Source organism: Crotalus tigris, unplaced genomic scaffold (genome assembly GCF_016545835.1).
Source record: "Crotalus tigris isolate CLP2741 ecotype Arizona unplaced genomic scaffold, ASM1654583v1 scf7180000019139.288180, whole genome shotgun sequence".
NCBI lineage: Eukaryota > Metazoa > Chordata > Lepidosauria > Squamata > Viperidae > Crotalus > Crotalus tigris.
The window spans coordinates 161,382-186,561 of NW_024097396.1; the positions used below are offsets into that span (position 1 = coordinate 161,382).

Below are 25,180 nucleotides of genomic sequence, written 5' to 3' on the forward strand. Positions count from 1 at the left end.
TTCTTACTTTGAGAAGCAAGACTTGATTACACAATGTTAGAAGTTACTCAAGTCTTAAAACACTCCTCCAAGACTCCTGAGCAATAAGGAAAGGCCTTACAAACCTGTAATTCCAGTCCCCCAAAAAAGGGGTTGTGGCATCACAAAGAATAGTCGTGTTTTTAAATATGTTCACAAACAATGTGGAATTAGGAGTATAATAATGGTTGTATTTAACACAAAAAGAAGCAAAAGAAGATTTCTCTTTATTGCAAAAAGGTATTATAATGAAAAACGGGGGTTGCAGATCATTAAAAAAATGCACATACCTAAGATTACATATGGTATGAAATTGGCTAAGGGAAAAAAAATGTTAGATTTTGGGCTTATCCCATAAAGCAAATATTTGAGAAGAGATAAAATATCTTTTATCACCTAGCACAAGATTGACTTGAATAAATGATTGTTGCTATATGAGGCCTATGAATTTCAGTATCTTTATCTGAAAAATTAATGGAGTATAACACAACAATCTACTAATCCTGCCAATTTGCCAAAGAAGACAAGTGCCCTGCTGGGTCCTGCTTCCATTGTAAGAAAAGTTGTGAAAGATCAGACTCGCATTCTCAAAACACAAAGGCCAAAACAGCTCAGCCTCTGGTTAACAAAAATACTAAGCTTTAAATTAAACTCCATAAACTCGAGAACAAAACAGCCAACCGTACTGTACATTTAATAACAATGATCAGAAAAACATGAATATTCATAGTTCAGTTGTTTACACAATGAAATAGACTGCAAAAGCCCTAACTACATCATGGTTACATTTCCTTACCTACATTACAAATTATATAATATAGGGATAATTACTTCCAGAAAAGTTCTGACTGAATGGTGCAATCCTTTGTTTTTACTTTTAAAAATCACATGTTAATTACTCGGGAAAGCTTCTGCACTCTGTTTAACAACAAATCTCCTTTTTTGATGGTTTCTTGGTACTGCCAGTTTTTGCTGTCAGGCCTACAGTAAGAAAACAGAAGAAAATTTATTGAGAGATTTTTCAAACACCAACTGGCCTTCAAACTGTGATAAGAGAAATCTGTGAATAAGACTCCCCTAAAGCATTTTCTTTACAGTTATCAGACTTCCCATGCAAGATACACTAAGAAAGGGCAAGGGAATTTGGAACTATATGCTTATTTGAAGTTTGGCCCAGATGAGAAAGTAACTGAAGGTATACCTTAGAACAGTGGTTCTCAACCTGTGGGTGGGGACCCCATTTGGGGTCGAATGACCATTTCACAGGGGTCACCAAACAACGCAGTCCGCCATTTTTTCCCCCTTTTCCTTAGTTGTGCTACTCCCTTTTATTCTATTGGCTTTTGAAAGCCAATAGGAATTGCCCAGGCTATCTCTGCCCTGCTGAGCCCGCCAAAAGTCCCATTCTGCAAACGGTGCTGCACCAGTTGAGTAGTCCTCAACTTACGACCGGTTGGGGGTCGCGGCATTGAAAAGGTTGAGAACCACTGCCTTAGAACAGAGGTCCCCAACCTTGGTGACTTTTAAGACTTCTGGACTTCAACTCCCAGAATTCCTCAGCCAGCTTGGCTGGCTGAGGGCTGGCTGAGGAATTCTGGGAGTTGAAGTCCAGAAGTCTTAAAGTTGCCACGGTTGGGGACCCCTGCCTTAGAACACAATTTGGCAGGACAGCAACTTCCAATCTGCAAATCTTGTAATGCTACTGTTACAAGTATTAATAATTACTGTTATTGTCCAAATAATCCCACTTCCTTAAACAATATTCAATAAGAAGCTTGACAGCTACCTGTTGGTTTCTACTATTTCATTGACTTTGTCTATTTTGCAATGTAGTCTCCCAGCAGCAATAAATCTTGAAAGTTCCCTGTTTGAAAGAGAGAAAAAAAAGATCCTTTTGTACAGCACATTATACTTAGATTGATTATTTCAGGATACCATCTTAACAAGCCCACTGCAAAGTCCCTTTGTAGCAGCAACAGCTAAAGTGTCTGATGGCTTAGGACGCAGCTAAAGCCCTACCTCTTCCTCCTAGAAAGACTGGGAGGAGAGGAAGCCTGCCATATTGACTTAGTGCAGCCAATGTTAATACCGTGCAGTCAACAGTCTCTCTTCTTCCTCAAAGACATGTCAGAATATGTTCAAAGCTGCAACTAGGGCGTAATTAAATGCTGCTCTGCTGATTGTTTATAGCTTTGAAACATAAGACCTGCAATTAGCAAACCACATGGGAATGAAAATTGCTTAGTGGCAGCACACAGTCCCTGTTCAGTTTTTGCTGCTTAACCTGTGAACGTTCAGTAGTGATCTACACTTTTAAAAATAAAGGGCTCCATTGACCACTACTGGTTATGCATAGCATCGTGACAAATGTAACAGCATGTTAGAATAGATTATCCACAGTGGCTTTTAACCTCGATTGTGTTTTTCATAAGGAAGGAACATACCAATAGGCCCTTTACTGGATAACCATAAGAGGATGTTAACCAATGAAAGCTGGAAAATGTAAAACAGTACTCTGATCTGGGTCTAGTAGTTCAAAGGAAGCCAGAACAATTAACTTCAGAGTGGGCTGTACACATTCCTATAGCCTTTGATTAACCAAATAAACCAAATCAATCTCCTATGCAACATATTGTAAAAGCTATCATTTGAATAGATGGTCAACTCTGCTTGTATCCTACAAAAGGTACTGTACTGCAAATATTTTAGAAGACATTTCTGATTGTCTAACTCGTGGACTTCAACTCCCAGAATTCCTCAGCCAGCCATGCTGGCTCAGGAATTCTGAGAGTTGAAGTCCACAGTCATAAAAGAGCCAAGGTTGCCTACCCCTGGTCTAGGTAATCTCAGATCCCATATTCAGGTGGATTAGTCTCACACACATTCCTTTCTCTCCCACAAGTATGTAAGTTTTCTCTAGAGCAGGGGTCTTCAAACTTGGCCCCTTTATGACTTGTGGACTTCAACTCCCAGAATTCCTCAGCCAGCATGCCTGGCCAAGTTTGAAGACCCCTGCTCTAGAGCAGTGGTTCTCAACCTGTGGGTCGGGACCCCATTTGGGGTCGAACGACCATTTCACAGGGGTCACCAAACAAGGCTGTCTGCCATTTTTTCCCCCTTTTCTTTGGCCACGCCCCCGGCACCCGGTGATGTATAAGTGGTTGGGGGTCACAATATGGGGAACTGTATTATGGGGTCGCGGCATGAGAAAGGTTGAGAACCACTGCTCTAGAGCTACTAGATTTATCAAGTTGTGTCTTTTGACTCGTGAGCTACAGCAGACCCCCTCATAGCTTTGGTTAACAGTGAAACAATAGGATCCTATCTGTTTTGTTAATCCCCTGCTATTCTTAGTATGCTGAAGATATCTAGATTATCACCCTTTGCAACCTCCTCTACATGGTAATAGAACTGGAGACAATTTTCATGACTTTATCTCTTCTCTTTCTGCAACAACTCTGAGTGCTATCAAATCCAAAACCTTTAAATCAATGAAGAATCAGCTTATATATCCTACCTAATTAGCTTAAAAATTCTATGATTCTGATAGCACTTTTTATTCTGGAGAACAATGAAACACTTCCCTTCAACGAACACAAAACAGAGATCCATCACCACAGCCGCTATGTCTTTAGGACAGCCCTCTCACACTCAAAAGTCAGTAGAAAACCATTCTTAAAAAAAAAAAAAAAAACTGGAGATGATTTCCCATAACCCAAATTGAAACTCATCTGCTTACAAAGAGGTGATTGGCTTCTGCTTCAACTACAGCCTTTACGAAATAGCAGAGGAGAGCTATTAGGACTCTTCTTTTTTGCAAAACCACCTTAGCTTTTGACCGGGATAATGATTTTAGATATTTTTAATATCTCCTAAGCCGGTGATGGCGAACCTTTTAGAGACCGAGTGCCCAAAAACTGGCCCTGCCCCCACTCCACCCTTGCCCCGCCCCTGCCCCACCTGCCTGCAGTGCCACTCACCGCCTCCAGGGCCCGCTGATCACCCAGCAGTGCCATGGCAGCCACGCCCTCTGCCCGCGCCCCGCAGCATCAACGGTGCGTGATGGGGCGTGAGGACAGAGTCTTGTCTACGCTGCCTGGCTGCCATGTCCTTAACTGCACTGCTCCGCGTGGGTCATGCTCGGGGGCGACCCTTCTCCAGGAGGGCTGCTGGTGAGGAGGGTGTCACGGGGGGAGGCAAGGCTGGGGCAACGGCACATGTGCCCACAGAGAGGGCTCCGAGTGCCGCCTCTGGCACCTGTGCATAGGTTCGCCATCACCGTCCTAGGCTATATATTTATTTTATTGTTTTATAGTGTTTAGCTTCTGATCTATTTAAAAAATAGTTATTGCAAGGATGTCAGATTTATGGGCAATTACCTGAATTTTTTTTGCCCCAAATTAAGGAAAGCAAACCACTTCTATTTCCATTCATAAAGTATAACTCCCCACTCCCACCTCCATAAACTTTCTGCAGTCTGAGTTGGTCTATCAAGAGCTGCTCACCACTGAGTGAAACGGAATTTTAAATAATTTGCTGGAGATCTTAAAAATTTCCTCTTCTTAAATCGAACTGGCCACAATGAACTTAGATTAAACATGTAGCTACTAGCTTTCATAAAGATACTTTTCAAAAAATCTCCTGAACCAGGGGTGTCAAACTGCTGGCCTGTGGGCCGGTTGAATCATGTGGAGGCTGTGCCCTCCCCAGCCCCGGCAGAAAAAGTCACGGCATTATGTGACGTGGCGAGCTTGACACCCGTGTCCTAAAACAGTTACGTTTCTGGATTACCCTCTCCTTTAGCTAATGCCCAATCCTTACTACTTTTATTTTATTTTTTCATGGTTTGTGTTCCACTGATGACACTATATTTATTTATCGCATGTTGGAACTTCCTATTCCTAGCCTCCATGAAAATGTATGTCGCATGAAAGCCACAGAGAAGAAATGTCCTGCCGTCAAAAAATGAAACGGGTCTTTCCTATAACTTGTTAATGAAGTTACATTTCAATCAGGTTTCTTTTGTAAATGATTCGACATTCTGACAACAGGCACTGACTGGCTCTACCAATAAAAAGAAGCACATGGTTCCACCATGGACAGAATCCAACCACTGAAAGTAACCTCGGCATCTTCATTATGAACCTCTTCAACTAAATTACATTAATCCGTAACTATTTAGAACTTTAGTAAACAAAAACCAGGCACTTATTACCATCTTTGGTGGGCATGCTCTAAAGCAGTGTTTCTCAACCTTGACAATTTTAAGGCATGTGGACTTCAACTCCCAGAATTCCACAGCCAGCATTGCTGGCTGTGGAATTCTGGGAGTTGAAGTCCACATGCCTTAAAATTGTCAAGGTTGAGAAACACTGCTCTAAAGCCAAAAGATCCTGGTTAAGAATACATACATGGTTAGAGAAAATGATTAAAAAAAACATATAGATTTTAAGCCAGAATTATTTTTGTTAGGCATAATTGTAGGAAATTATGAGAGAGAGTGTATATATTTAATTTTACATATATTAACTGCGGCAAGAATTGTATTCGCTCAACACTGGAAAAATGAAGATTTACCAACAAATGGAGAGTTGATTTAAAAAAATCTTAGTGTGTGCAGAAATGGATAGATTGACATTGAAAATGAAAAAGAAAAAAGATTGTTTATTTTAGAACATGGGATACTTTTTATCATTGGCTAGAAAAACGAGGTAGAGAGGAACTTAATATGTATTAAGTTAAATGCTGGAACCCAGACAATATGTTGCTAATAAAATATTAAGCACTTGTGATTATAAAAAAATAAACATATAAATTGATTGCCATCTTCCATTTCAACGCGGACATATCACAAAAATGCAGAGGTGAATATTTTTAAATGATACTTACTGATCTATGAACTCTACACAGACTCCAAAAGCATCTGCCATGTAACCAAGTGTGAGTGACCGATAAGATTCTAGAAGCTGACTGTAGGCGTGGATTCTCATTTCCCGAACATAGTAACGATAATGTGGTGCAAACAACCAATCTTTCTTCATCTCTTGTTCTACACTGGCTGAAAGACACAGAAAGACAACGTGCAAAGCTGGAAATGCCTTACAGAAGTAGTTGCATGCAAATATGATTTAATGTAACACCCCCCCCCCCAAAGGATTATTTCTCCTAGGACAGGGGTAGGCAACCTTGGCTCTTTTATGACTCGTGGACTTCAACTCCCAGAATTCCTGAGCCAGCCATAAAAGAGCCAAGGTTGCCTACCCCTGTCCTAGGAGAAATGCATCCTTCTCTGTACGCTCAAACTGAAGGTTAGTAATACAACACCTGCTACATCACTGGTGCCTGCTGACCTTTAAACTTTTAGAAAATAATATTAAGTGATTAAAAAAAATCCTAAAGTGATTTCTCTATTATTGCATGAGATCTGGGACACTTGGTAGATGTTTGAATTTTCTAGATAAAATTATGCCAACTTCCTGAAAAGACTGCTGTCCTCTGCTCTTTCAAAAGTTTCAAAAGGATACAGCTACAGTGGATATTAAAAAGCTACAGTCCTCTGTTAAAATGCCAGGTTTTTGAGATGTAAAAAAATCAGACCAAGGTAAATCGATTTTTCCCACCTTAATATAACATATAAGATGTACCATTCAATTGAAAAACAAACTGAAATCTTTTTTTGGGGGGGAGAGAATAAAAAGACTTACAATAACGTGATTGCCTTTGTGTGCACACCCTCTTATAAGTAGGGATGTGGCTGTCCTCAGAATTAACCAATCACGTCCAAACTGATGATGCCATCCATTAAAGTGATTCTGATCAAGCCTATATAAAGTTTAGCTGGCCTACTACGATTTTTCTAAAATGAGCTTACAAATGGATCCCACTGTTGGAAGGTATCAGTCAGGAGAAGGGTTGAAAATTTTTTCCAAGGCACTGGCTATAACATGGAACACAGTGAAGATAGTCAGCATTAACTGGGGAAAATCAGCACAATTGACATTACCAAAAAAGTGGATATCCCCCTCCAAAACCGATGAAAAAAAGAAAACTGATCCGAGAGGCTGTCAATAAACTTTGAGCAACATTAAAGGAGCTGGGAAGTACTGGTAGTGTACTAAATGTGTCAACAATCTCCCGTATTCTTCATTGCTGGCTGAGGAATTCTGGGAGTTGAAGTCCACAAGTCATAAAAGGGCCAAGTTTGAAGACCCCTGCAATAGATTTAAGTGTTCACGCCCATTTAGGAATTCACAGAAAAGCATAAAGCTAAACTATTTCTTACCCAGCGACTGGAAGAAAACCGAATACCGACATTCATAGAGTGAAAAAAGATACTGCCGCACTTTGGGTAAACTGTGCAACACTTCCAGAATCTCAGCTCCTTTGATAACCTAAAGCAGGTCAAAGGGAGAGAGAGAAAAAAGGAGCAGAAATCAGAGCAGAGCAATAAGGGAACACAAGCTTCACGGCTTCTCTATGCTACTAACAGTTTGCCCTACCTTCTCTCTTAGGTCCGGCCTTTCTAATGCAATCATGCTGACATAAACTGTGTATGTTACAAAGGTTTTGTAATCCATAAGTTCGTAAGATGTAAATGTTGAGACGGTATCCAGGAAGAGTTCAGCTGCCTGCTTGAAGTCCCGAATGGCCACACAGTAAAGGCCTTGGTAGACTTTGAGCCGATTCCGCCGATCCCAGTCTCCTCCTTCTTCTATAAGACTTTCAAAGAAAACAGAAACACCCCTTTAAATCTGTAGCCCGCATTACATCTGAAATACTGAGTAGATAAATACCGGTACTCCTCGACTTACAACAGTTCATTTAGTGACCCTTCAAAGTTACAACGGCACTGGGGAAAAAAAATGACATGATGTTTTTTTCACACTTAGGACCGTTGCAGCGTGCCCATCAGGTGATCTAAAATTCAGAGGCTCAGCAACCGACTCATATTTATGACGGTTGAACTGTCTTGGGGGGAGGCACGCGATCCCCTTTTGTGACCTTCTAACAAGCCAAAGTCAAGGGGGGGGGGAGATTCACTTAACCGTGTTACTAACTTAACAGCTGCGGTGATTGGCTTGACATCTCTGGCAAGAACGGTCGTAAAAACAGGGCAAACTCAGCTAACCCATGTCTCACTTAACAGAAAATTGGCGCTCAATTGTGGTTGTAAAGAGAGAAAATACAATTCTGCTGCAGACAACATGACACGTATATAATCTGTGCGTTCTGACACGTAACTCTTTTGCTTCTACTCAAGAGTGAAGATTATGGTTATTCGTTCAGTAACAAGCTCCCAGTTCAGGGATGGGGAACCTTGGCTTTTTTGTGACTCGTGGACTTCACCTCCCAGAATTCCTGAGCCAGCGTGGCTCAGCTTGGAAACCTCTCCCTTTCCCCTCAGCGTGGCTGGCTCAGGAATTCTGGGAGTTGAAGCCCACGAGTCATAAAAGAGCCAAGGTTCCCCATCCCCAGTTGAAGCACTTTCTTCTCACAGGCTACAAACCTGGGCTTTTGAGGAAGGGGAATAAAGCAATCTATTTTTGCTATGCCTGCCAATCAAAGGATGACCTGTCAGCTATAATGGCACACCACACAAGCAATCGGAGTTAAAAGTAGTTTTTCAAAGCTGTTTCCAGAATACAAGTAATCCTCAATTTACAACCAGTCGCTTAGCAACCGAAATTACAACAGATCTCCCCAAAGAAGGGATTTATAACCTGGATTCAAAGTTCTGGAGTTTGCCCCTGTCCCAGTAACATGATCACATTTTGGGCACTCAGCAACCAGTGTGCATTTATGCCCCTTTGTGGTGTCCAGTAGTCATGTGACCCCTGATTTACATTTTTTCGCAGAAACCGCTGTTTACTTCTGGTTTCCAGCAAAAAAAAAAAGATCTATAGTGAGCAATGGGTTCGCTTAATGCCTACAGAGTTCGCTTAACAACTGTTGCAAAAAAAAAAGGCATAAAATTGGACGAGATCGTGTGGTGACCTGCATTAGATCATCACAAATTACGACCAAAACTTTAGGCTCAGTTATGATCGTAAATCAAGGATTTACCTGTAGGAAAAAATGGGATAGAGGCATTATTAATGAAAAAATTAACCGTCCAAAGAGTACACTTTATGAATATTTTAAAACAACCTAATTACACATGAGCAGGTTGTACATGTCTGCTAGCCGTTATGTTTAATTAAAAATGAACAAACCCTAATAAACCCACAAAATAATATTCTTCAAATACAAAATGCATTTCAGTTTTTAAAAGTAAAGCTGCCTTTTCTAACCATTCTATACTAGATTTCATTCCCCCCCCCCAAAAAAAAATCTTAATTTTTAAATGATAAATTGCATTTTTCAACATTTCTGACGTTTTTTCACTGATTTAGAATTTCTAAAGATCAGCCTTTATGTGACATAAAGGCCCATTCACTTGCAATCAGACGACCTTACAATTATGTTGAGATGCGCTAGATAAGAGCCTCTCCAGATTCTCTCATTCTAAGAGAAACGATACCTTTTGGCCTTTTCAGTGTTCCGTGTAATAAGGTCATTGTCCATATAAAATAAGCCAATTCGCAGCAAGTAGAAGACAATGTCCAGACGATGTCCTAGAGCAACAGTTTTGTCATATGTCTTCCGAAAGGCAGTTAAAGCAGCTTCCTAAAGAAAACACGGTAAGGACAGACAAGAAAAATGGGGATGACTACATACAGCAATAGCACTTAGACTTATATACCGCTTCACAGAGTTTTTACAGCCCTCTCTAAGTGGTTTACAGAGTCAGCCTATTGTCTCCCAACAATTTGGGTCCTCGTTTTACCGACCTTGGAAGGATGGAAGGCTGAGTCAACCTTGAGCTGGTGAGAATCAAACTGCTGGCAGTTGGCAGTATTAGCCTGCAATACTGCATTCTAACCATTGTGCCACCAGGGCTCAAATGCAACTTGCCCTAGGGGCACCAAACATGTTTTATACCAGGGGTGTCAAACTCGCAATGTCACGTGACATGTCGCGACGTATTGTGACTTTTTTTCCATTGCTGGCAATGGGATGAGCAGGGTTTCGCCATGACGCATCCAGCCCGCGGGCTGGCAGTTTGACACCCGTCTTATACTGTCATAGAGGTATCACTCCTGCTTGAATTGTAATTGATCAACACTATCCCCTCAAATTAAAAAGAACAATTTTCCCAATTCAATCTTTATACTTATGTTTTGAGTAAACGTCAAACTTCCAGTAGTTCATGTTACTAGAATTATCCCCTACCCATTTCAGAAAACCCAAAAGAATGGTGCAGAGTTACACAACAAGAATTACTACCTATGCCCTTAACTGTAAAGCAGACAAAAGTTTCCTTCTCTAGAGTGTACAGTAAGAGAATACTAGGCGAGCAGAGTGGATTTGAAAGACAAGAAGGTTCAGTGGCTAGAACAAGAAAACAAGTGGGTTTTTGAGCCCAGTTGAAAGTCATATACCAGCTTAGGAAGCCAACTAGACTGTGATCCGGGAACTGCAGCAAGCATTTCTGCAACATCTCACAATCACAGAGTAGGATGGACTACTTAGGTTAAAGACCGCAATCCCTTCCTCAGTGCAGGAATCCAACATAAAGCATCCCAGGCATATCGTTCAAATTTTGTTCATTTCCCATTGAAAGAGCATTAATGGTCTCTCTTTCTTCACCCACAGGAATGAGGTTAAAAAAAAAATCAGAAAAAAATCTATACATAGGTATCATCAAGCTTTACTTATTACTACATTTTCACTTTATTTAATACCAGAAGGTGTCCAAATTCTTCCAAACCTGACATTTAAAATAACAATCTAGACAATATATCTATTTTGGGTCTAGTTAGCTAAATTACGAGTACCAGGTTACCAGCCAATTCCCTCCACATAGTATAACAAGTATTTCCTCTGAAACAAAACTCTTAGCAAAGAGGTAGGGAATCTGTAGCCTTTCAGAATAACTCAGCAATCCAATGAGAATCTGTGGGAAGATACTATCTGACACATAGTCATTCTCACTGAACTTCCTAGTATAACCCAAAGTCACTTTATTGTATTTTATAACATACTATTATCGCCTTCATATATAATAGCAGCTTCTGAAACCATTATAAACAAGTTGTTTGGTATTAGATATAGTGAGTGGGATTCCCAGAAACTACTAAGCAATATTACTAAATTGTATTTTTTTTTTAATGTGGCTGAAGAAAATCATGAAATATTGGATTAGAGACTAATCCTACTAACTTTAACTAAATGTAAAACAAATCAAGTGAAGGTTTTGTTCTATTCGTTTTTGGACTTAACATTCAAAAGCCATGAACGGCCCTCAGTTTCAAGGCAGTTAATACTTATTTCCAACATGGATATCATTAAAGGAAAACCCGGGTTTAAATCATTAGGTAATTTGTGAAATCTGAACACTTCACTTACCTTGTCGCCAATTCGGCAGAGATACTCAGCTTTGGCCATCATGGCATCACGGATTTCGCTTTCTCCCAGGTTCTTCTCTGCATCTTCCAATTCATCCTCCAGGCGTTTCAGCTCTTCCTCATTGGCTTTCTTCATCTTATTCAACAAATCAGTATCTACCGGCCAGTCAAGGGATTTGCAGAGGCTTTCATAATATGGGGCCATATCTGAGAAGAGAATCACCAGAAAAGATATGATTAAAAAAAATCATATCTTCAACGAGAACGAGAGTAACAAAAACATAAAAGGAAATGAAATAAGCATTGTATCCAGCTGCATAAGGTTTCCAGAAAGGGCCACTGGAAAACCCTGATTAGACTGAGATGCTTCAAATCTGTGATTGTGACTAGAGACTCCGTAAGCTTGCTTTTTCCAAGAGAAAAAAGTACTCCCTGGAGGTACATCTAACAACTTGAAGTTTTTCTATTACCTCTTACTGCATGTGTAAAAGCAGGGAGATACACTCACAAAATTAAAAAAGATTTCTTCTGAATAAATATGCAAAGTTTGTGTCACCATGCATGATATCTCTCAGAATAGACTTTTTATATCTAACTGATTACATGCACAAGAGGACAATTCATGAACAAAGTGAGCTAAATAATAATACTTAGAGCAAAGGAATATACAAACAATAGTTTCCTCAAGATGATGGTGTGGAACAGCACATGACAAATGCCAAGGAAAAGAAAGCAATAAACTCAAAAACAGAGGAGATAATTATATGAACTACTTGCTGCAATACATAAACCTGAACAATAGGCATTCAACAGCTGCAGAGTGAGGAAATTAATGTAATAAATAATGCTGATATTTATTGCCAAAAGGTAGTCAGAAGGGCAACTGGCATATAAGTATTCATGCATCTTCTTATGAAGAAAAACAATGAGGTAAGGAATAAAATTGGATCTAAAAACCAAAGACAAAAGTCAAAACGCTAGCAATGTGTTGAAAATAAAATATTGCACTTAAAAAAATAAATGCAAAATCATGCATGTAAGGGGGAAAAAAGTGCTCAAGAACAGGATGAGAACTCTACGTGCCCTGGTCATAGCATCTGCACAAACGTTCCGGGAATTACCTATCTGAATACAAGCTGAATAACCATCAGCAGTGTGACATGGCTGCTAAGACGATGACTGCCCTTAAGTAACTATAGCAGAAGTATATTTTCCCTATCCTGGAAAGCAGCTATTTTATTTTGCCCTGCTCAGACCCCATCTCCAGTATCATATACATATATACCGGTATATAGTATACATATATATGTATGCATATATACACATATGTATATGTATGCACATATATGCAACACATGTACATGTGCATACATATACATATATGCAGTGTATATACATATACACACATACACATATATGTATGCACATGTACGTGTGTGTATATATACACACCTACATGTGCATACATATACATATAGATGTATGAGTGTGTGTGTGTGTGTGTGTATGTGTATGTGTATGTATGTATGTATATGTGTGTGTGTGTGTGTGTGTGTGTGTGCGCGCGTGCGCCTATGTGTGTGTGTATCTTCTTTTGAGAGCGGGCATTAGAATTTCATTTTTTAATGTGTGCCAGTTGCTCACAGAAATAAATGACAATGACGGTTATCTTATCTTACATCCAGTTCTTGGCATTGCATTTGCAGAAGGACTCAGAGAATCCAACTGCAGGAAAGGCAGTAAGGATGTTGAGGAGACTGGAAACCGAAGTCTTAACAGAAAAGACTGAGGCAACATTAAGAAAAGCGGGCGGAGGGGTAGGTGGTTACATTTTTTTTCAAGCACTCAAAGCGATGTTACACAGAATAAGGACAAAGTTTGTTCCTTATGATCCCAGAGAGACCAAAACTAGCAGGTACAACTCTGAGGCACAGAATGGCAGGTTTGGCAGTGGAGAAGGGCGGCCAATTTCCACTCCTCGGATAGATGGGTTCAAGCAGAGAGACTAGAAGATAGTCCCCGGGGAGCGATGGTTCCACGTAGCACAACTTCCCATACCTCTGAGCATGTGCAGAAATCTCCCCACCCCCCCTTACTGAGCAAGGGATTAAGCCAGGCTTTCCAAACTGCTAAAGGTGTGCCACAAATCCACCCTTCTGATCTTTAAGAAACTTTTAAGCTTCTCTTTGAGGTTTACTTAAAGAGGGGTTTCCTCCTTGTTCATTCTAGCCTTTGGATCGCCAAAGGTTGCCCTAAATCAGGTGTAGGCAACCTTGGCTCTTTTATGACTCGTGGACTTCAACTCCCAGAATTCCTGAGCCAGCATGGCCGGCTCAGGAATTCTGGGAATTGAAGTCCACGAGTCATAAAAGAGCCAAGGTTGCCTACCCCTGCCCTAAATGGACGCGAGCGGGCAAAACCTCCAGGAAGCCAAAGCCGGTCTCCCCCGTTTTCTTACCGTGCTGACGGATGGCGGCCATAAGCTCCTGGCGCACGGCGGGGTCCGGGCTTTGCGGCTGCAGGCTCAGCAGAAAGCGGAGCTGGGCGATCCGGAGGTCGGGGTTCTTAGGGAGGCCCTCCTCTTCCAGGTTTTCCAGCGGCATTCCGGCGAGGAAGGAAGACGAGAGAGAGAGAGAGAGAAAGGCCGGTCGCTGACAGGCACGGAAGAGAAGCCAAATAGCCAGCGAGCAGCAAAGAAGAGATTACAGAGTGACTCAGCCCGCCACCCGGAAACGGAAGGAACGGTCCCGGAGGCCGCTTCCGATATCCGCCTGGGCGCGACCAAGAGTTACAGTCGCCGCGGCGTTACCAGCCTCTTCCGGTTATACAGCCTCGCGTGCCCCATGTGCGTGGTTTGCGACGGCTGGAAGGGAAAAAAAAGGGTGAAAGGGGATACGGCCCTCGTAAGGCTGAAGCACGAGCAGGCCTGATATACGAGAGAATGCGTGGCTTCGACCACAAAGGGTTTAGTTTCCAAATGGCTTTAAAGCGTCTCCTACAAAATGTTACTGGGGGCTAATTGCAAAGCACGAAAGGGGAAAGGAACTGCTCGCCGTCCTTTTCTCCCCTTTTGCTCCATCCAATTTAATATCTACCCTGGTGGTTCCCTGGATGTAGGAGGAGCAGGAAATGATCGCCCAGAACAAGGCTCCGGTTTTTATCAAGCTCTCTGTTTTTCTGCATTCCTTGATTAAAGTAACCCATAACGCCTCCCTGCGCATCCCGACTGTGACCGATAGATGGCGCTGCCTTCGTATTTATCGGCGGCGTTTAGAGCCGGGCTGGTGGGGGTTTTTTCCTGCTGGTACAAATAAAGGATTTAAGGAATTTGTTTTGCATAAATGGCAAAATCACCAGCATGTGTGATGAAAAGGGTCACCGGAGAAGCTGCGTGCCTCTGCTTCTTTCCTTACTTTTTTTGCTTTTTTTTTTTTTTTTTAGAACTCGAACGTTTCTTTTGTTTGTTTTCATGCTGGCTTTGCTGCAAGCTTGTTCCGTAGTCAACACAGTTCGTTTTGGTGAAGTATCTCCACCTGCGTGCGTGTGTTTATCTGCTCCGATCTTTCCTGGGGGTAATTTTAATGTACTTTTATATAATGTGTATAAATAGCCAAAAATCCCGTTCCGTGTCCCTGGGGAAAATTATAAAATAGAAACGTTTTTCCACACACGTTTTCCTGCTTGACTCCATAGAGTCTATAGACAACCCTGTATATATTATAGGTAGTCCTTAGATTTACAGCAGTTCATTTAGTAACCGTTTGCAATTACAGCAGCACTGTAAAAAAAGTGACTTAATGACCATTTTTTCACACTTATGACCCTTACAGCATCCACGTGGTCATATGATCAAAATTCAGACGCTTAGCAACTGACTCAGTTATGATGGTTGCATCCTGGGGTCGTGGGATCACTTTTTGTGACCCTTTGACAAGCAAAGTCAATGGGGAAGCCAGATTCACTTAACAACCGTATTACTAAACAACTGAGTAATTTATCTGAGGCAAGAAAGATTGAAAAATGGGACAAAACTCACTTAACAAATGTCTCGCTTAACAACAGAATTTTGGCACTCAAAAACTACAGGTAGTTTTTCTGGTAGCAGTATGGATGTGGTTTCCCATTGCCTTCTTTTGGAAGGTTTTTGGACTCTCCAGTATGTTCTGATTGATTATGTACTATCAAGTTGGTGTCGGGTCTTAGGACAATCTGTCTCCAACTTGATCCTTCAGATCTTCTAAAGATGCACTCTTTGCTACTGGGACTGATCCCATATATACCTTTTTCGTGGCTGTTCTCTTTTTTCCCCACTTTTCTCAGCATCAAAGAGATTTTCAGAGCTACATTTTTGCATAATGTGTCCAAAGTATAATAATTTGACAATCTAGTCCAGTGATGGTAAACCAAAAAGTGGCCGCACCCCCATTCTACACCCCATCCCCCACCCCGCCTGCCCGCAGGGCCACTCATCACCTCCAGGGCCCGCTGCAGATTGCCCAGGCAGCCCAGCAGTGCCATGGAGGCCACACCCTCTGCCTGTGCCCCACAGCATCAACTGTGCGCGACGGGATGTGAGGGCAGAGTCTTGTGCACGCTGCTTGGCTGCCATGTCCTTGGCTGTGCTGCTCCGTGTGGGCCACGCTCGGGAGTGACTCCTCCAGGGGGGCTGCTGGTGAGAGGGTCATGGGGGGAGGTGAGGCTGGGGCAATGGCGCATGTGGCCACAGAGAGGGCTCCGAGTGTTACCTCTGGCACCCGTGCCATAAGTTCACCACCACTGATCTAATCTATACACGTGGAATGTTCTAGTGGTATTCTACCATAGCTTGCTGTTGCTGTTCAGTCACTAAGTCGTGTCCAACACTTCGCAACCCCCATAGATCATAGCACAACAGACCCACCTTCCCCCCTGTCCTCCACTGTCTTTTGAAGTTTGCCCAAATTCATGTTCATTGCATCAGTGACACTATCTCATCCTCTGTCATCCCCTTCACCTTTTGCCTTCAATTCTACCTCAGTTAGCACTAACTAAACCTAACCTTATTTGGGCAAGATCAAGCAGGGTCAGGTCCTGTCATGTTAGAGGAAATAATTACGATTAATTAAAATAATAGTGTAAATGTTCTCAATGTACCTATTTGATAGCCAGGTGCATTATTATTCTGAGTTTGTTAGTTCTTATAAATGGCTCCTAACATTTTGGATGGTATATCTACTTGAATAAAAAGAAGAACTAGGGGTAACATGATAGCAGTATTCCAATATCTGAGGGACTGCCCACAAAGAAGAGGGAGTCAACCTATTCTCCAAAGCACCTTAAGCAGAAGAAGCAGCAAAGGATGGAATCTAATCAAGGAGAGAAGCAACCTACTGTAGGAGAAATTTCCTGACAGTTAGAAGAATTAATCAGTGGAAAGAATTTCCTCCAGACATTGTGGATGCTCCAACACTGGAAATTTTTAAGAAGAGAATGGACAGCCACTTATCTGAAATGGAATAAGGTTTCCTGCTTGAGCAGAAGGTTGGACCAGAAGACCTCCAAGGTCCCTTCCAATCCTGTCTTACATCACAGAGCTTCTGTTTTGTTCTCAAATGCAGTCCCTGCTAAATATTAATTCTTTTGAGCCTTTTAGACTGGTTAGAGAGGATATATTATAATCTGAGCATTAAGGCACATGCTCAGGATCCAATTTTGAACGCAATGGTCTATTGCCTATATGTTGGTATCTTTTCAGCTTTATTACTTCTCTCACTAAGATCCTTTTTTCTTTATTCTAACACTGAGTCACTTCATTACTGCAGACCTAATGTAATTCTCCCACTGCTTTTCCTTTACACTTGCACATTCTTTTCTCTTCATGTCTAACTGTGTCTGTCTGTCTGTCTGTCTCTCTCTCTCTCTCTCTCTCACACACACACACACACACACACACACACACACACACAAATGTCCCAAGCAGTAACTGCCTCTCTTTGCAGGGATCACATGAAATTCATCTTCATTTTTAATCTGGTTCTCCATTTCCTTTTCTTGTTTGGTGACTAAGATTAACTAGCTGAGGAGTAAAGCGAGTGAACTACAAACATTAAAGGAGAAAGATTGATTTGCTGTTTAAAAAAAGGACCCAGAATCAGCAGTATAGTTTGAGATAGGCATCAGTACAGAAAGTTGTACAGCTAATATTATCTGCCTTATTTGGGAGTGTGTCTTGAGGATGTAGTATAAATGCTTGGAGGGAGAGGAAAGTTGAGAGGAGAGATAAAAGAAACTACACAAAGTACTAGAGGAGGGATCTGTCTACTTCTATGCAGCCGAGAAGTGGAATCCAAACACAGACTGAAAATTCTTACGTTACACAGAATTTTTGCAGGAATAAAACAACACTGATTCTAGAGCAGTGGTGGCGAACCTATGGCACGTGTGCCAGAGGAGGCACTCAGTGCCCTCTCTGTGGGCACGCACGCCATGTCCCAGAGATGGCAACCGTTCCTCTTCAACCAGCCCCCCGCTAACTCGCCGAGGTCCCACTTGGCCGGATGCATCCTGGCACGGCTGGTTTCCATCCCCCCTATCCCATCCCTCCTGGCCTCATATGCTCTCCTTTTCACGGGCACGACCCACTGTATCGCCTCCTTAGCTGTTGGCTATCAGTCCAGCTCAGAGGCGGCTTCTCTGAACTGCTGGTGGTGGACTGCAAAGCCCCAGAGTGGTTGAGGGTCTGGCAGGCTGTGGCTGCTGACGGACTCCATCAGCCCCCATGCACTTGCTGGCCTCTGTGTATGGGGGCCAATGGTGTCAGGCAGCAGCCGCCCTGGCCCGTCTCGCCTTGCCCCGTGGCCTCACCTCGCCTCATCCCGCAGAATGAACCCACCCAGTGGGCCATGCCCACTAGCACCCAGCGATAAATAAGTGGGTTTTGGATTGCAATTTGGGCACTCGGTCCCTAAAAGGTTTGCCATCACTGTTCTAGAGAGAGAGAGAGAGACAGCCCTCATAAGGGAAGCAAAGAATAAAGAAAAGGATGAAGAGAGGCTGATGGACTAACACATGTCCAATGTTGTAGGTAGGTAACTTAGATTAGGTACTTACATCCTCAAGTTATGATCACAATTGGGGGCCAGAATTTCCATTGCTAAGCAAAGCAATTAAGTGAATCCTACCCAGTTTTACAATCTGTTTTCCATGGTTATTAAGCGAATCACTGCAGTTAAGCGAATCCATCTTCCCCGCCCCCAATTGACTTTGTCATAACCGAGTTGGGAAGGTCACAAATGGTGATAACGTCATCACTGTAATCAAAGCAGCAAGACCATTGGCCAACGTTTAATCAATCAAGGAGAAATACTTCTGAGGTTGTGTGGTTTTTCCTATTTTGAAGTCATTGAGATTATAGCACTGCTAAGATTTCTGGAATAAAAGAGAATTTGTTCTGTTCTCCTTATGCTAAACTCTGCTTGGGAATAAGAAGAATTCAGAGATAGAAAAGCAAAAAATAAGAAAATGAACAACTCTAAGTAAGGACACTGGTAACTTTGTACCCAACTGCTTTGAAATTCATCAGATTTGATACTCAACATACCAAATTTGGTTCCAGTTCTCATTGTCTGGTACTCAATGCACAAGCTAGAACTTGTTGATATTGGCTCCCTTGTGACTGATTATTTCTTGTGGGAAAAATTTGGTACTCATCATTTTTGATGCCCATTGTGCCTCCCAGAACCAATGAATACCAATGTAATCACTGTATAGGTCAAACTAGCTAATCTCTGACTATAAAATATTTTTAAAAGAATATAAAAGATGTTGCATTGGGCAAAACATATCCTGATGAAGCTCAGCACGTCCACTGCATCATTGAAGTATTTCTCACACTTTTTCATTTTCATACAGCTGCCATAATGGCATGGCCAAATAGACAAGTCAGATGGGGCAAAGTGATTGACCATGCAATGGATCCATTGGCATCACACAGAGTAGTGTGGTGCTTTGAGTAGGATTTGGACAAAGCCTCTCTTCCAAAAACTCTTGAGTAAAATCTAAGAAAATGTAGGGGGGGGGGGAAGAAGGCGGAGAAGAGATTGCGAATGTAAAGAGAGCTCCAGCAGCACCAGTGAAAAAAATTAGTCATTTGGGAGCGTCCCTGGCTGTGGGCTCACAGATTCAATTAAGATCCTAGAATCCGATTCTAGTTGCACCATTGCTCATGTTCCCAGCCTAGAGGTTCCCCCAGATTAATTGCTGGGCCTGATTATTGTGTCTGTTGAACAATGGAAGTATTCCCCACATGTTTCTTTGTGCATTGACTAACGGGAACATTAGGGTAGTTCCAGATGCTAGAGACTTGCCATTGCCCAGGTGCTGCAGAGAACTCTACTTCCTCAGGTATTTGTTTGTTTGTTTGTTTAGCAAATTCATTTAGTCACCCAATGCGCACATAGGCGTCTCTGGGTGGCTTACAAAATGGTTTCAGCCAATGTGGAAATGAGGGATCCTTGGTGCTTTCTGAGCTTGGTTATATTTTCTTGCAGATGTTTCATTATTCAAACTAGATAACATCATCAGTTACTGATGAGGACTGATTGATGATGTTAGCTAGCATGGGTAATGAATCATCTGTAAGAAAACAAGTTCAGAGAGCACCAAGGACCCCCTTATTTCAACCCTGAGGTACAAATATTCTCCTTTATTGGCAATGTAGAAGCCCCTGAATGTAGCTGGTGCCAAAAAGTGTGGGAAACAGCATGTGCCTCACGAAAGTGGATGCCAGCTGCTTATGGGGACAGTGGGCTACATGGCACCCCCTAACAAATCAGGTGCCCAAACGGTGATTTCAGCAATCTCTTCATTACCTGGAAAACAGACCATATTCCTCCCCATTGGCTGTATGACTGTGCAGTCGGTCTGGTACCCGGAATATGAGTGGCTGCAGAGCCTTCTACTTCTTCAGCGCATTGCCAGGCCTATTCCCTGGCAGAACAGAAGCCTCCTCAACCAGTTCAGATGCCAGGAGGCGTGGGAGTTTTCCCTGGACATGGCTTGAACACTTTGCACTTCCCCCCCCCCCAAAGTTAACGCCTGGCAATCAAGTGTCGTGCTCCTGAATGTTTAAGCCATTCAGCTGCCTCCTCATGAGAAGCTGTGTGAGAGGAGCCCGCAGTGGTGCATCCTCATAAGGAAGGGATTTAAATCATGCCACTACAATTACCTTGTAGAAACAACATGGGGGTCTGGCATTTTGCTTTGTACCTCCCATTGTTTGTTCCTGATTCTACTTTCTTGTAAGGTTAAGTTAACAGAATCTTGAAAATAGGAAAATACAATTCTCCCATCTCCTGAGAAAATAGGGAGAATCCCTCCTGACTCTCTTGCCCCACTGACTGTACAGTTGCAGGCTATGCGGTCTCTTATCTGTTCCTTAGGCAGAGTATCTGGGCCCAGTCTCCCAAGAGCTCTCCCATAGACCATTACCCTGATTTTTGCTACCCTGTATGGTGGAGTCCAGTATTCCTTTCACAATTTCAACATTCTAATGGGCATTTCCCCAAGTTCATTTTGTTTCTCTGACTTTGGACAGCTCAACCTAGCTTTAGATCTCCACCTGGACTCCCAATAAACTGTAAGTGAACATTCTTACAGTCTTCTTCCTGGCAAGTCCTCATCTTGCACACCCTGCTTGCACCTGCACTCTCCTAAGGCTTTCTTCTCACCTTCCGGCTGCTATTTCTCCAACCAAGCTCTGTCCCATGTCCTGGTCTCTTAGCTCCTCAGTAAGCCCTGCATGCAGGTACATTCACCTCACCCACAAATACACACACACATCTATTTATCTATCCATCCATCCATCCATCTCTCTCATCTATCTATCTCTCTTTATCTATCTTTGAAACCACCTATTTCACTCCCTCATTCTCACCACTGAAGCCAGAACACAAAAAAACGAAACTGTTCTCTATATCTTCCGTATTGTAGTGTGAAACCACAAAGAAAGAAGCAGCTAGGAAAACATAATGAAATGACAGTTATCTGTAAACCCCTCTCTCCCAGTTTGTAAATTTCTTTGAATGGGGCACAAAGCATAAATCTGCCTGAAAATATCCTTCTACTACTAAGGAGGATTAAAAAGAATTTCCTCACCATTTCTTTTATCTCCGTGAAAAGGAGGAAGGAGTGAACTGGAGGCAGCAAGGAGAAAGAAGAAAATAGGACAGACTGTAGTGTGAGAAGCAAGAATTTTGTTTCTTCATTTACTTTGTCCTCTTTGCCAGAGGGCACTGAGTAGATTACAGCTGCCTATAAAGTATGCAGTCTGCTCTTCCTTCCTTCCTTCCTTCCTTCCTTCCTTCCTTCCTTCCTTCCTTCCTTCCTTCCTTCCTTCACTCACTCACTCATTCACTCACTCCCTTGCATGAAATATACAGTACATCCTCATTTCATTTAGAATAATAACAGTATAGGAACACCATCTTATTATTCGTAAAAATTATCAAGAGTCCCGTTGGATCACCCCAGCTAAGTCAATATTCTGAGTCACACAACAGCCAGCTGAGTGCCTAAAGAAAGCTCATGTGTATGATTCCCCTCTACTGCATTTATGTTATGCAGTGCTACCTGTTAAGATTAATGGCTACATTTTGGGAAATCAAAGGTTGCGGCAGTGTTTGGGGGTTGAAGGCCAAAATGTGCTTTGGCTCATGTGGGTGGATTGATGTCGTTCCCATCTGCAACTCTTTATAGCATCCACATCCTTTCCTGAAATTGCGTGGTTGACTTCCACAGCTGCTACTTGAACCTGAGAAAAGATTCGTAGGGTTTAAAGAATTCGGTTTGTACTCTCATGTATTAGCAAAGATCTTTCCCCCTTCAACCCTAAATCCTATTTTAAAATTATTTTTACCTTATCCCTGCACCTGATGGCAAAGAATTTCATTGTTTAATTCTATGAATTGTATATCCCGAAGGTGCTTTTTTTCAGGACGCAACTGGACTTTCTTGTTTTTCTTAGAAGACATTTTGCTTCGCATCCAAGAAGCTTCTTCAGCTCTGACTGGATGGTGGGGAATGGAAGGATGTACATTCCTTGCAGATAGCTGGTCATTTGCATTCTTTTACAGAGTCGTTGAGGCCATTTGGAGGTTTACCTGTGTCCTCATGGTCACCTGAGCAGTGCAAATGTGTGTGGAGCCTTCTGGGCTGCAGGATGTTTTCTGCCCTGTGTCCCTTCACTGTTGGGTCTGTGTTGTGTGCATCTCAAACTGAAGTGCAAATGGTTCCTGTAGTCTGCAATGTTTTCTGGAAATCTATTTATACTCCCGCACCATTCAAGTAAAGAAAAACAAGAAAATCCAGTTGCCTCCTTAAAAAATACTTTTGGGACAACCATGATCTGGATGACTGAGAATCTCCATGGACATATGAATTGTACAGGATGCCTTTTGCTCTGAAGTGATTTGCCTAAAATCACTGAATACCAATGACAGGGTTATCAAACCAGGAAATTTTGGACCTTTAGGTGACTGGTGGTGAGTTGTGAAGGAAGACTAAAAGTTTTTTGTCCAATCTCTGTGGAAAATGAAGTCCAAAAGGGTAAGAAAGCAAAGCAACATAGCCTAGAATTGTTTGCTATGCATCTCCATTGCTTTGTATCATCTATTCTAGGACAATTGAACCTACATAATTTATTTACTACGTAGTCAATAAAGATATAGTAATCATACTGATCTTCTGAAACTGCCCTGAAACTACCTCCAGTTCAGGAAAAAGGGAGCGTGACCCAAATGATATTCAAGATCCATTTTTCATTCTTGTTTTCTTCTTTCACTTCATGCTTTTAAAGGCACTGAAAAATAATGCTATGCCCTGATTTATGTTTCAGGTCTAATAAATGTATATCTCTGCATTGTTTTTTTTAAAACCCAAAGGATGTATTTCATGCTGAAATATTCTGAGAAAGACTTCTAGAAGATTACTGTCTGTTTAAATAACTAATTATTGTTGACATTTTACAATCCATGGAAGTGTTCACATCCAAAAATAATACTGTTTAATTGTTATAAACTTAGATGTGCTGAGCAAAACACTCTGTTGGCATTTTAGCTCTATTGATTTTGATGGAGTTAAGCCAAGAGAGTTTAACCACATTCTCTTAAATCCACAATTATATTCAATCTAATAATCTTCTTGAGGAGGAAAAAAAATGTTCCTTTGTAACAGTGCAATTTAACAGAGATGAAAGTTGGCAGGGATAAGAGATGGAGGATATCTATCAGGACCTGTCATATGACTTGATTAAATCTTACTAGATCTTATTTTTATGAGATAGCTTCATAACTTTCATTCATTTGAGGCAGTCAAAGCTTTTTATTTAATTTTATGGCTGCAACTTTACTGATAAGATTTTCTTTTCAACTCTGGGTGATTTAAAACATTGCATACGTTTGCTAAAACAGACCCCCTTATTCTACAAGTCTTCTCCATTGCTTTCAGAAGTCAATGGCGAAGGCCAACAGGAATAACTCAGGCCCAGTAGCAGCTATTCAGATCTATCCTTAGTCCTTAATATCAGCAAGATGCTACAACTATAATCTCGGATTTTACTAGGGCTGAAATGTCTGGAGAACGGGTCACTTGTCTGAAGGGGCAAGGCCCTTGCCTGTTTCTAACCTGTTCCACTCTTATGCAGTTTTCCTTCTCAGTTGCAGTAACCAATTTCTCATTCATTCATTCATTCATTCATTCATTCATTCATTCATTCATTTTCTTTAGCTGCCCTTCTCAACCCAATTTTTTCTCTTTGGTGATCAATATCACAATAATTAAAACCATTAAAACATAAAACCAGTTACAAAATATACACACAGGCAACTGAGAATTATCATGGTAATTAAATTAAAATTAACAACATAACCAGGTCACAGGGTCCCTAACACTTTCAGGATCCTAGGCTCATGCACGTAGCCAGATTTTTAGAGTCTCATGAAAGACTAACAAGTTTGGGGCCATCTTAAGCTCTAAAGGAAGGATAATCCAGAGGGAAGGACTACTGCCAAGAAGATACACCTCTTAGTCTCCACCAGCCAGCATTTTTTGACTGACAGGACCTGTAGCATCCCTAAAGTACTAGACACAGAGACAAAAAAAACCCCTTGGAGACAGTTTTCCCTTTATGTGGGTTTTTTTTTTTTCATGTGATTGTGGCTGCCTAATATTTCAGCCTATGGCAGATACAGAAATAAGAAATTGTTTTTAGCACAGTAATCAATATTCCTCAATAACTCATGATGAGATGGCATCCATCTCTTTGTGTAAGTTTCTATAGATACCTAATGTGTATGATCAGCTACGATTATGTCATTTGGCTTCACATGTGACTGATGAGCCCCAAACCTTAACTTATGACCTTAAACTCCATCATCTTCATTTGATAAGCAAAGAGATTGAGTAGTTGTTTTTGTTGGTTCCCCCCCCCTCCCATCTAACTCAGATGTGGGAGTTACCTATGCTTCCTCTGGAATTGGCCCAAAATGGCATTGTTTTGGGGAGTCATTGGTGTGTTTCCTCCTCATTCTCAAAATGATTTAGGGTTTATTTTAATGGTGTCTTGGAATTCCATTCTTGCTACAAAGTGGAAGGAATGTTGCTATTGTGTGTAGGTCTTTTTGGTAATAAATCTCTGATTATGAATATGAAAAAAATGCAAGGTAAGAGTTGCCTCCTTA

General features: G+C 41.6%; 1 protein-coding gene across 1 annotated transcript; it reads right to left on the reverse strand.

Moving 5' to 3' along the window:
- Positions 1-225: 225 nt before the first annotated feature.
- On the reverse strand, positions 226-14,200 carry PSMD6 (proteasome 26S subunit, non-ATPase 6). The gene is made up of 8 exons (XM_039359861.1): positions 13,924-14,200; positions 11,467-11,672; positions 9,539-9,684; positions 7,518-7,737; positions 7,301-7,409; positions 5,908-6,076; positions 1,805-1,882; positions 226-999 (listed from the first exon to the last, which is right to left on the reverse strand). Exons 1-8 carry the CDS (start codon positions 14,066-14,068, stop codon positions 903-905), a joined length of 1,170 nt encoding a protein of 389 aa, XP_039215795.1. The 5' UTR covers positions 14,069-14,200; the 3' UTR covers positions 226-902.
- Between the last annotated feature and the right edge of the window lie 10,980 nt (positions 14,201-25,180).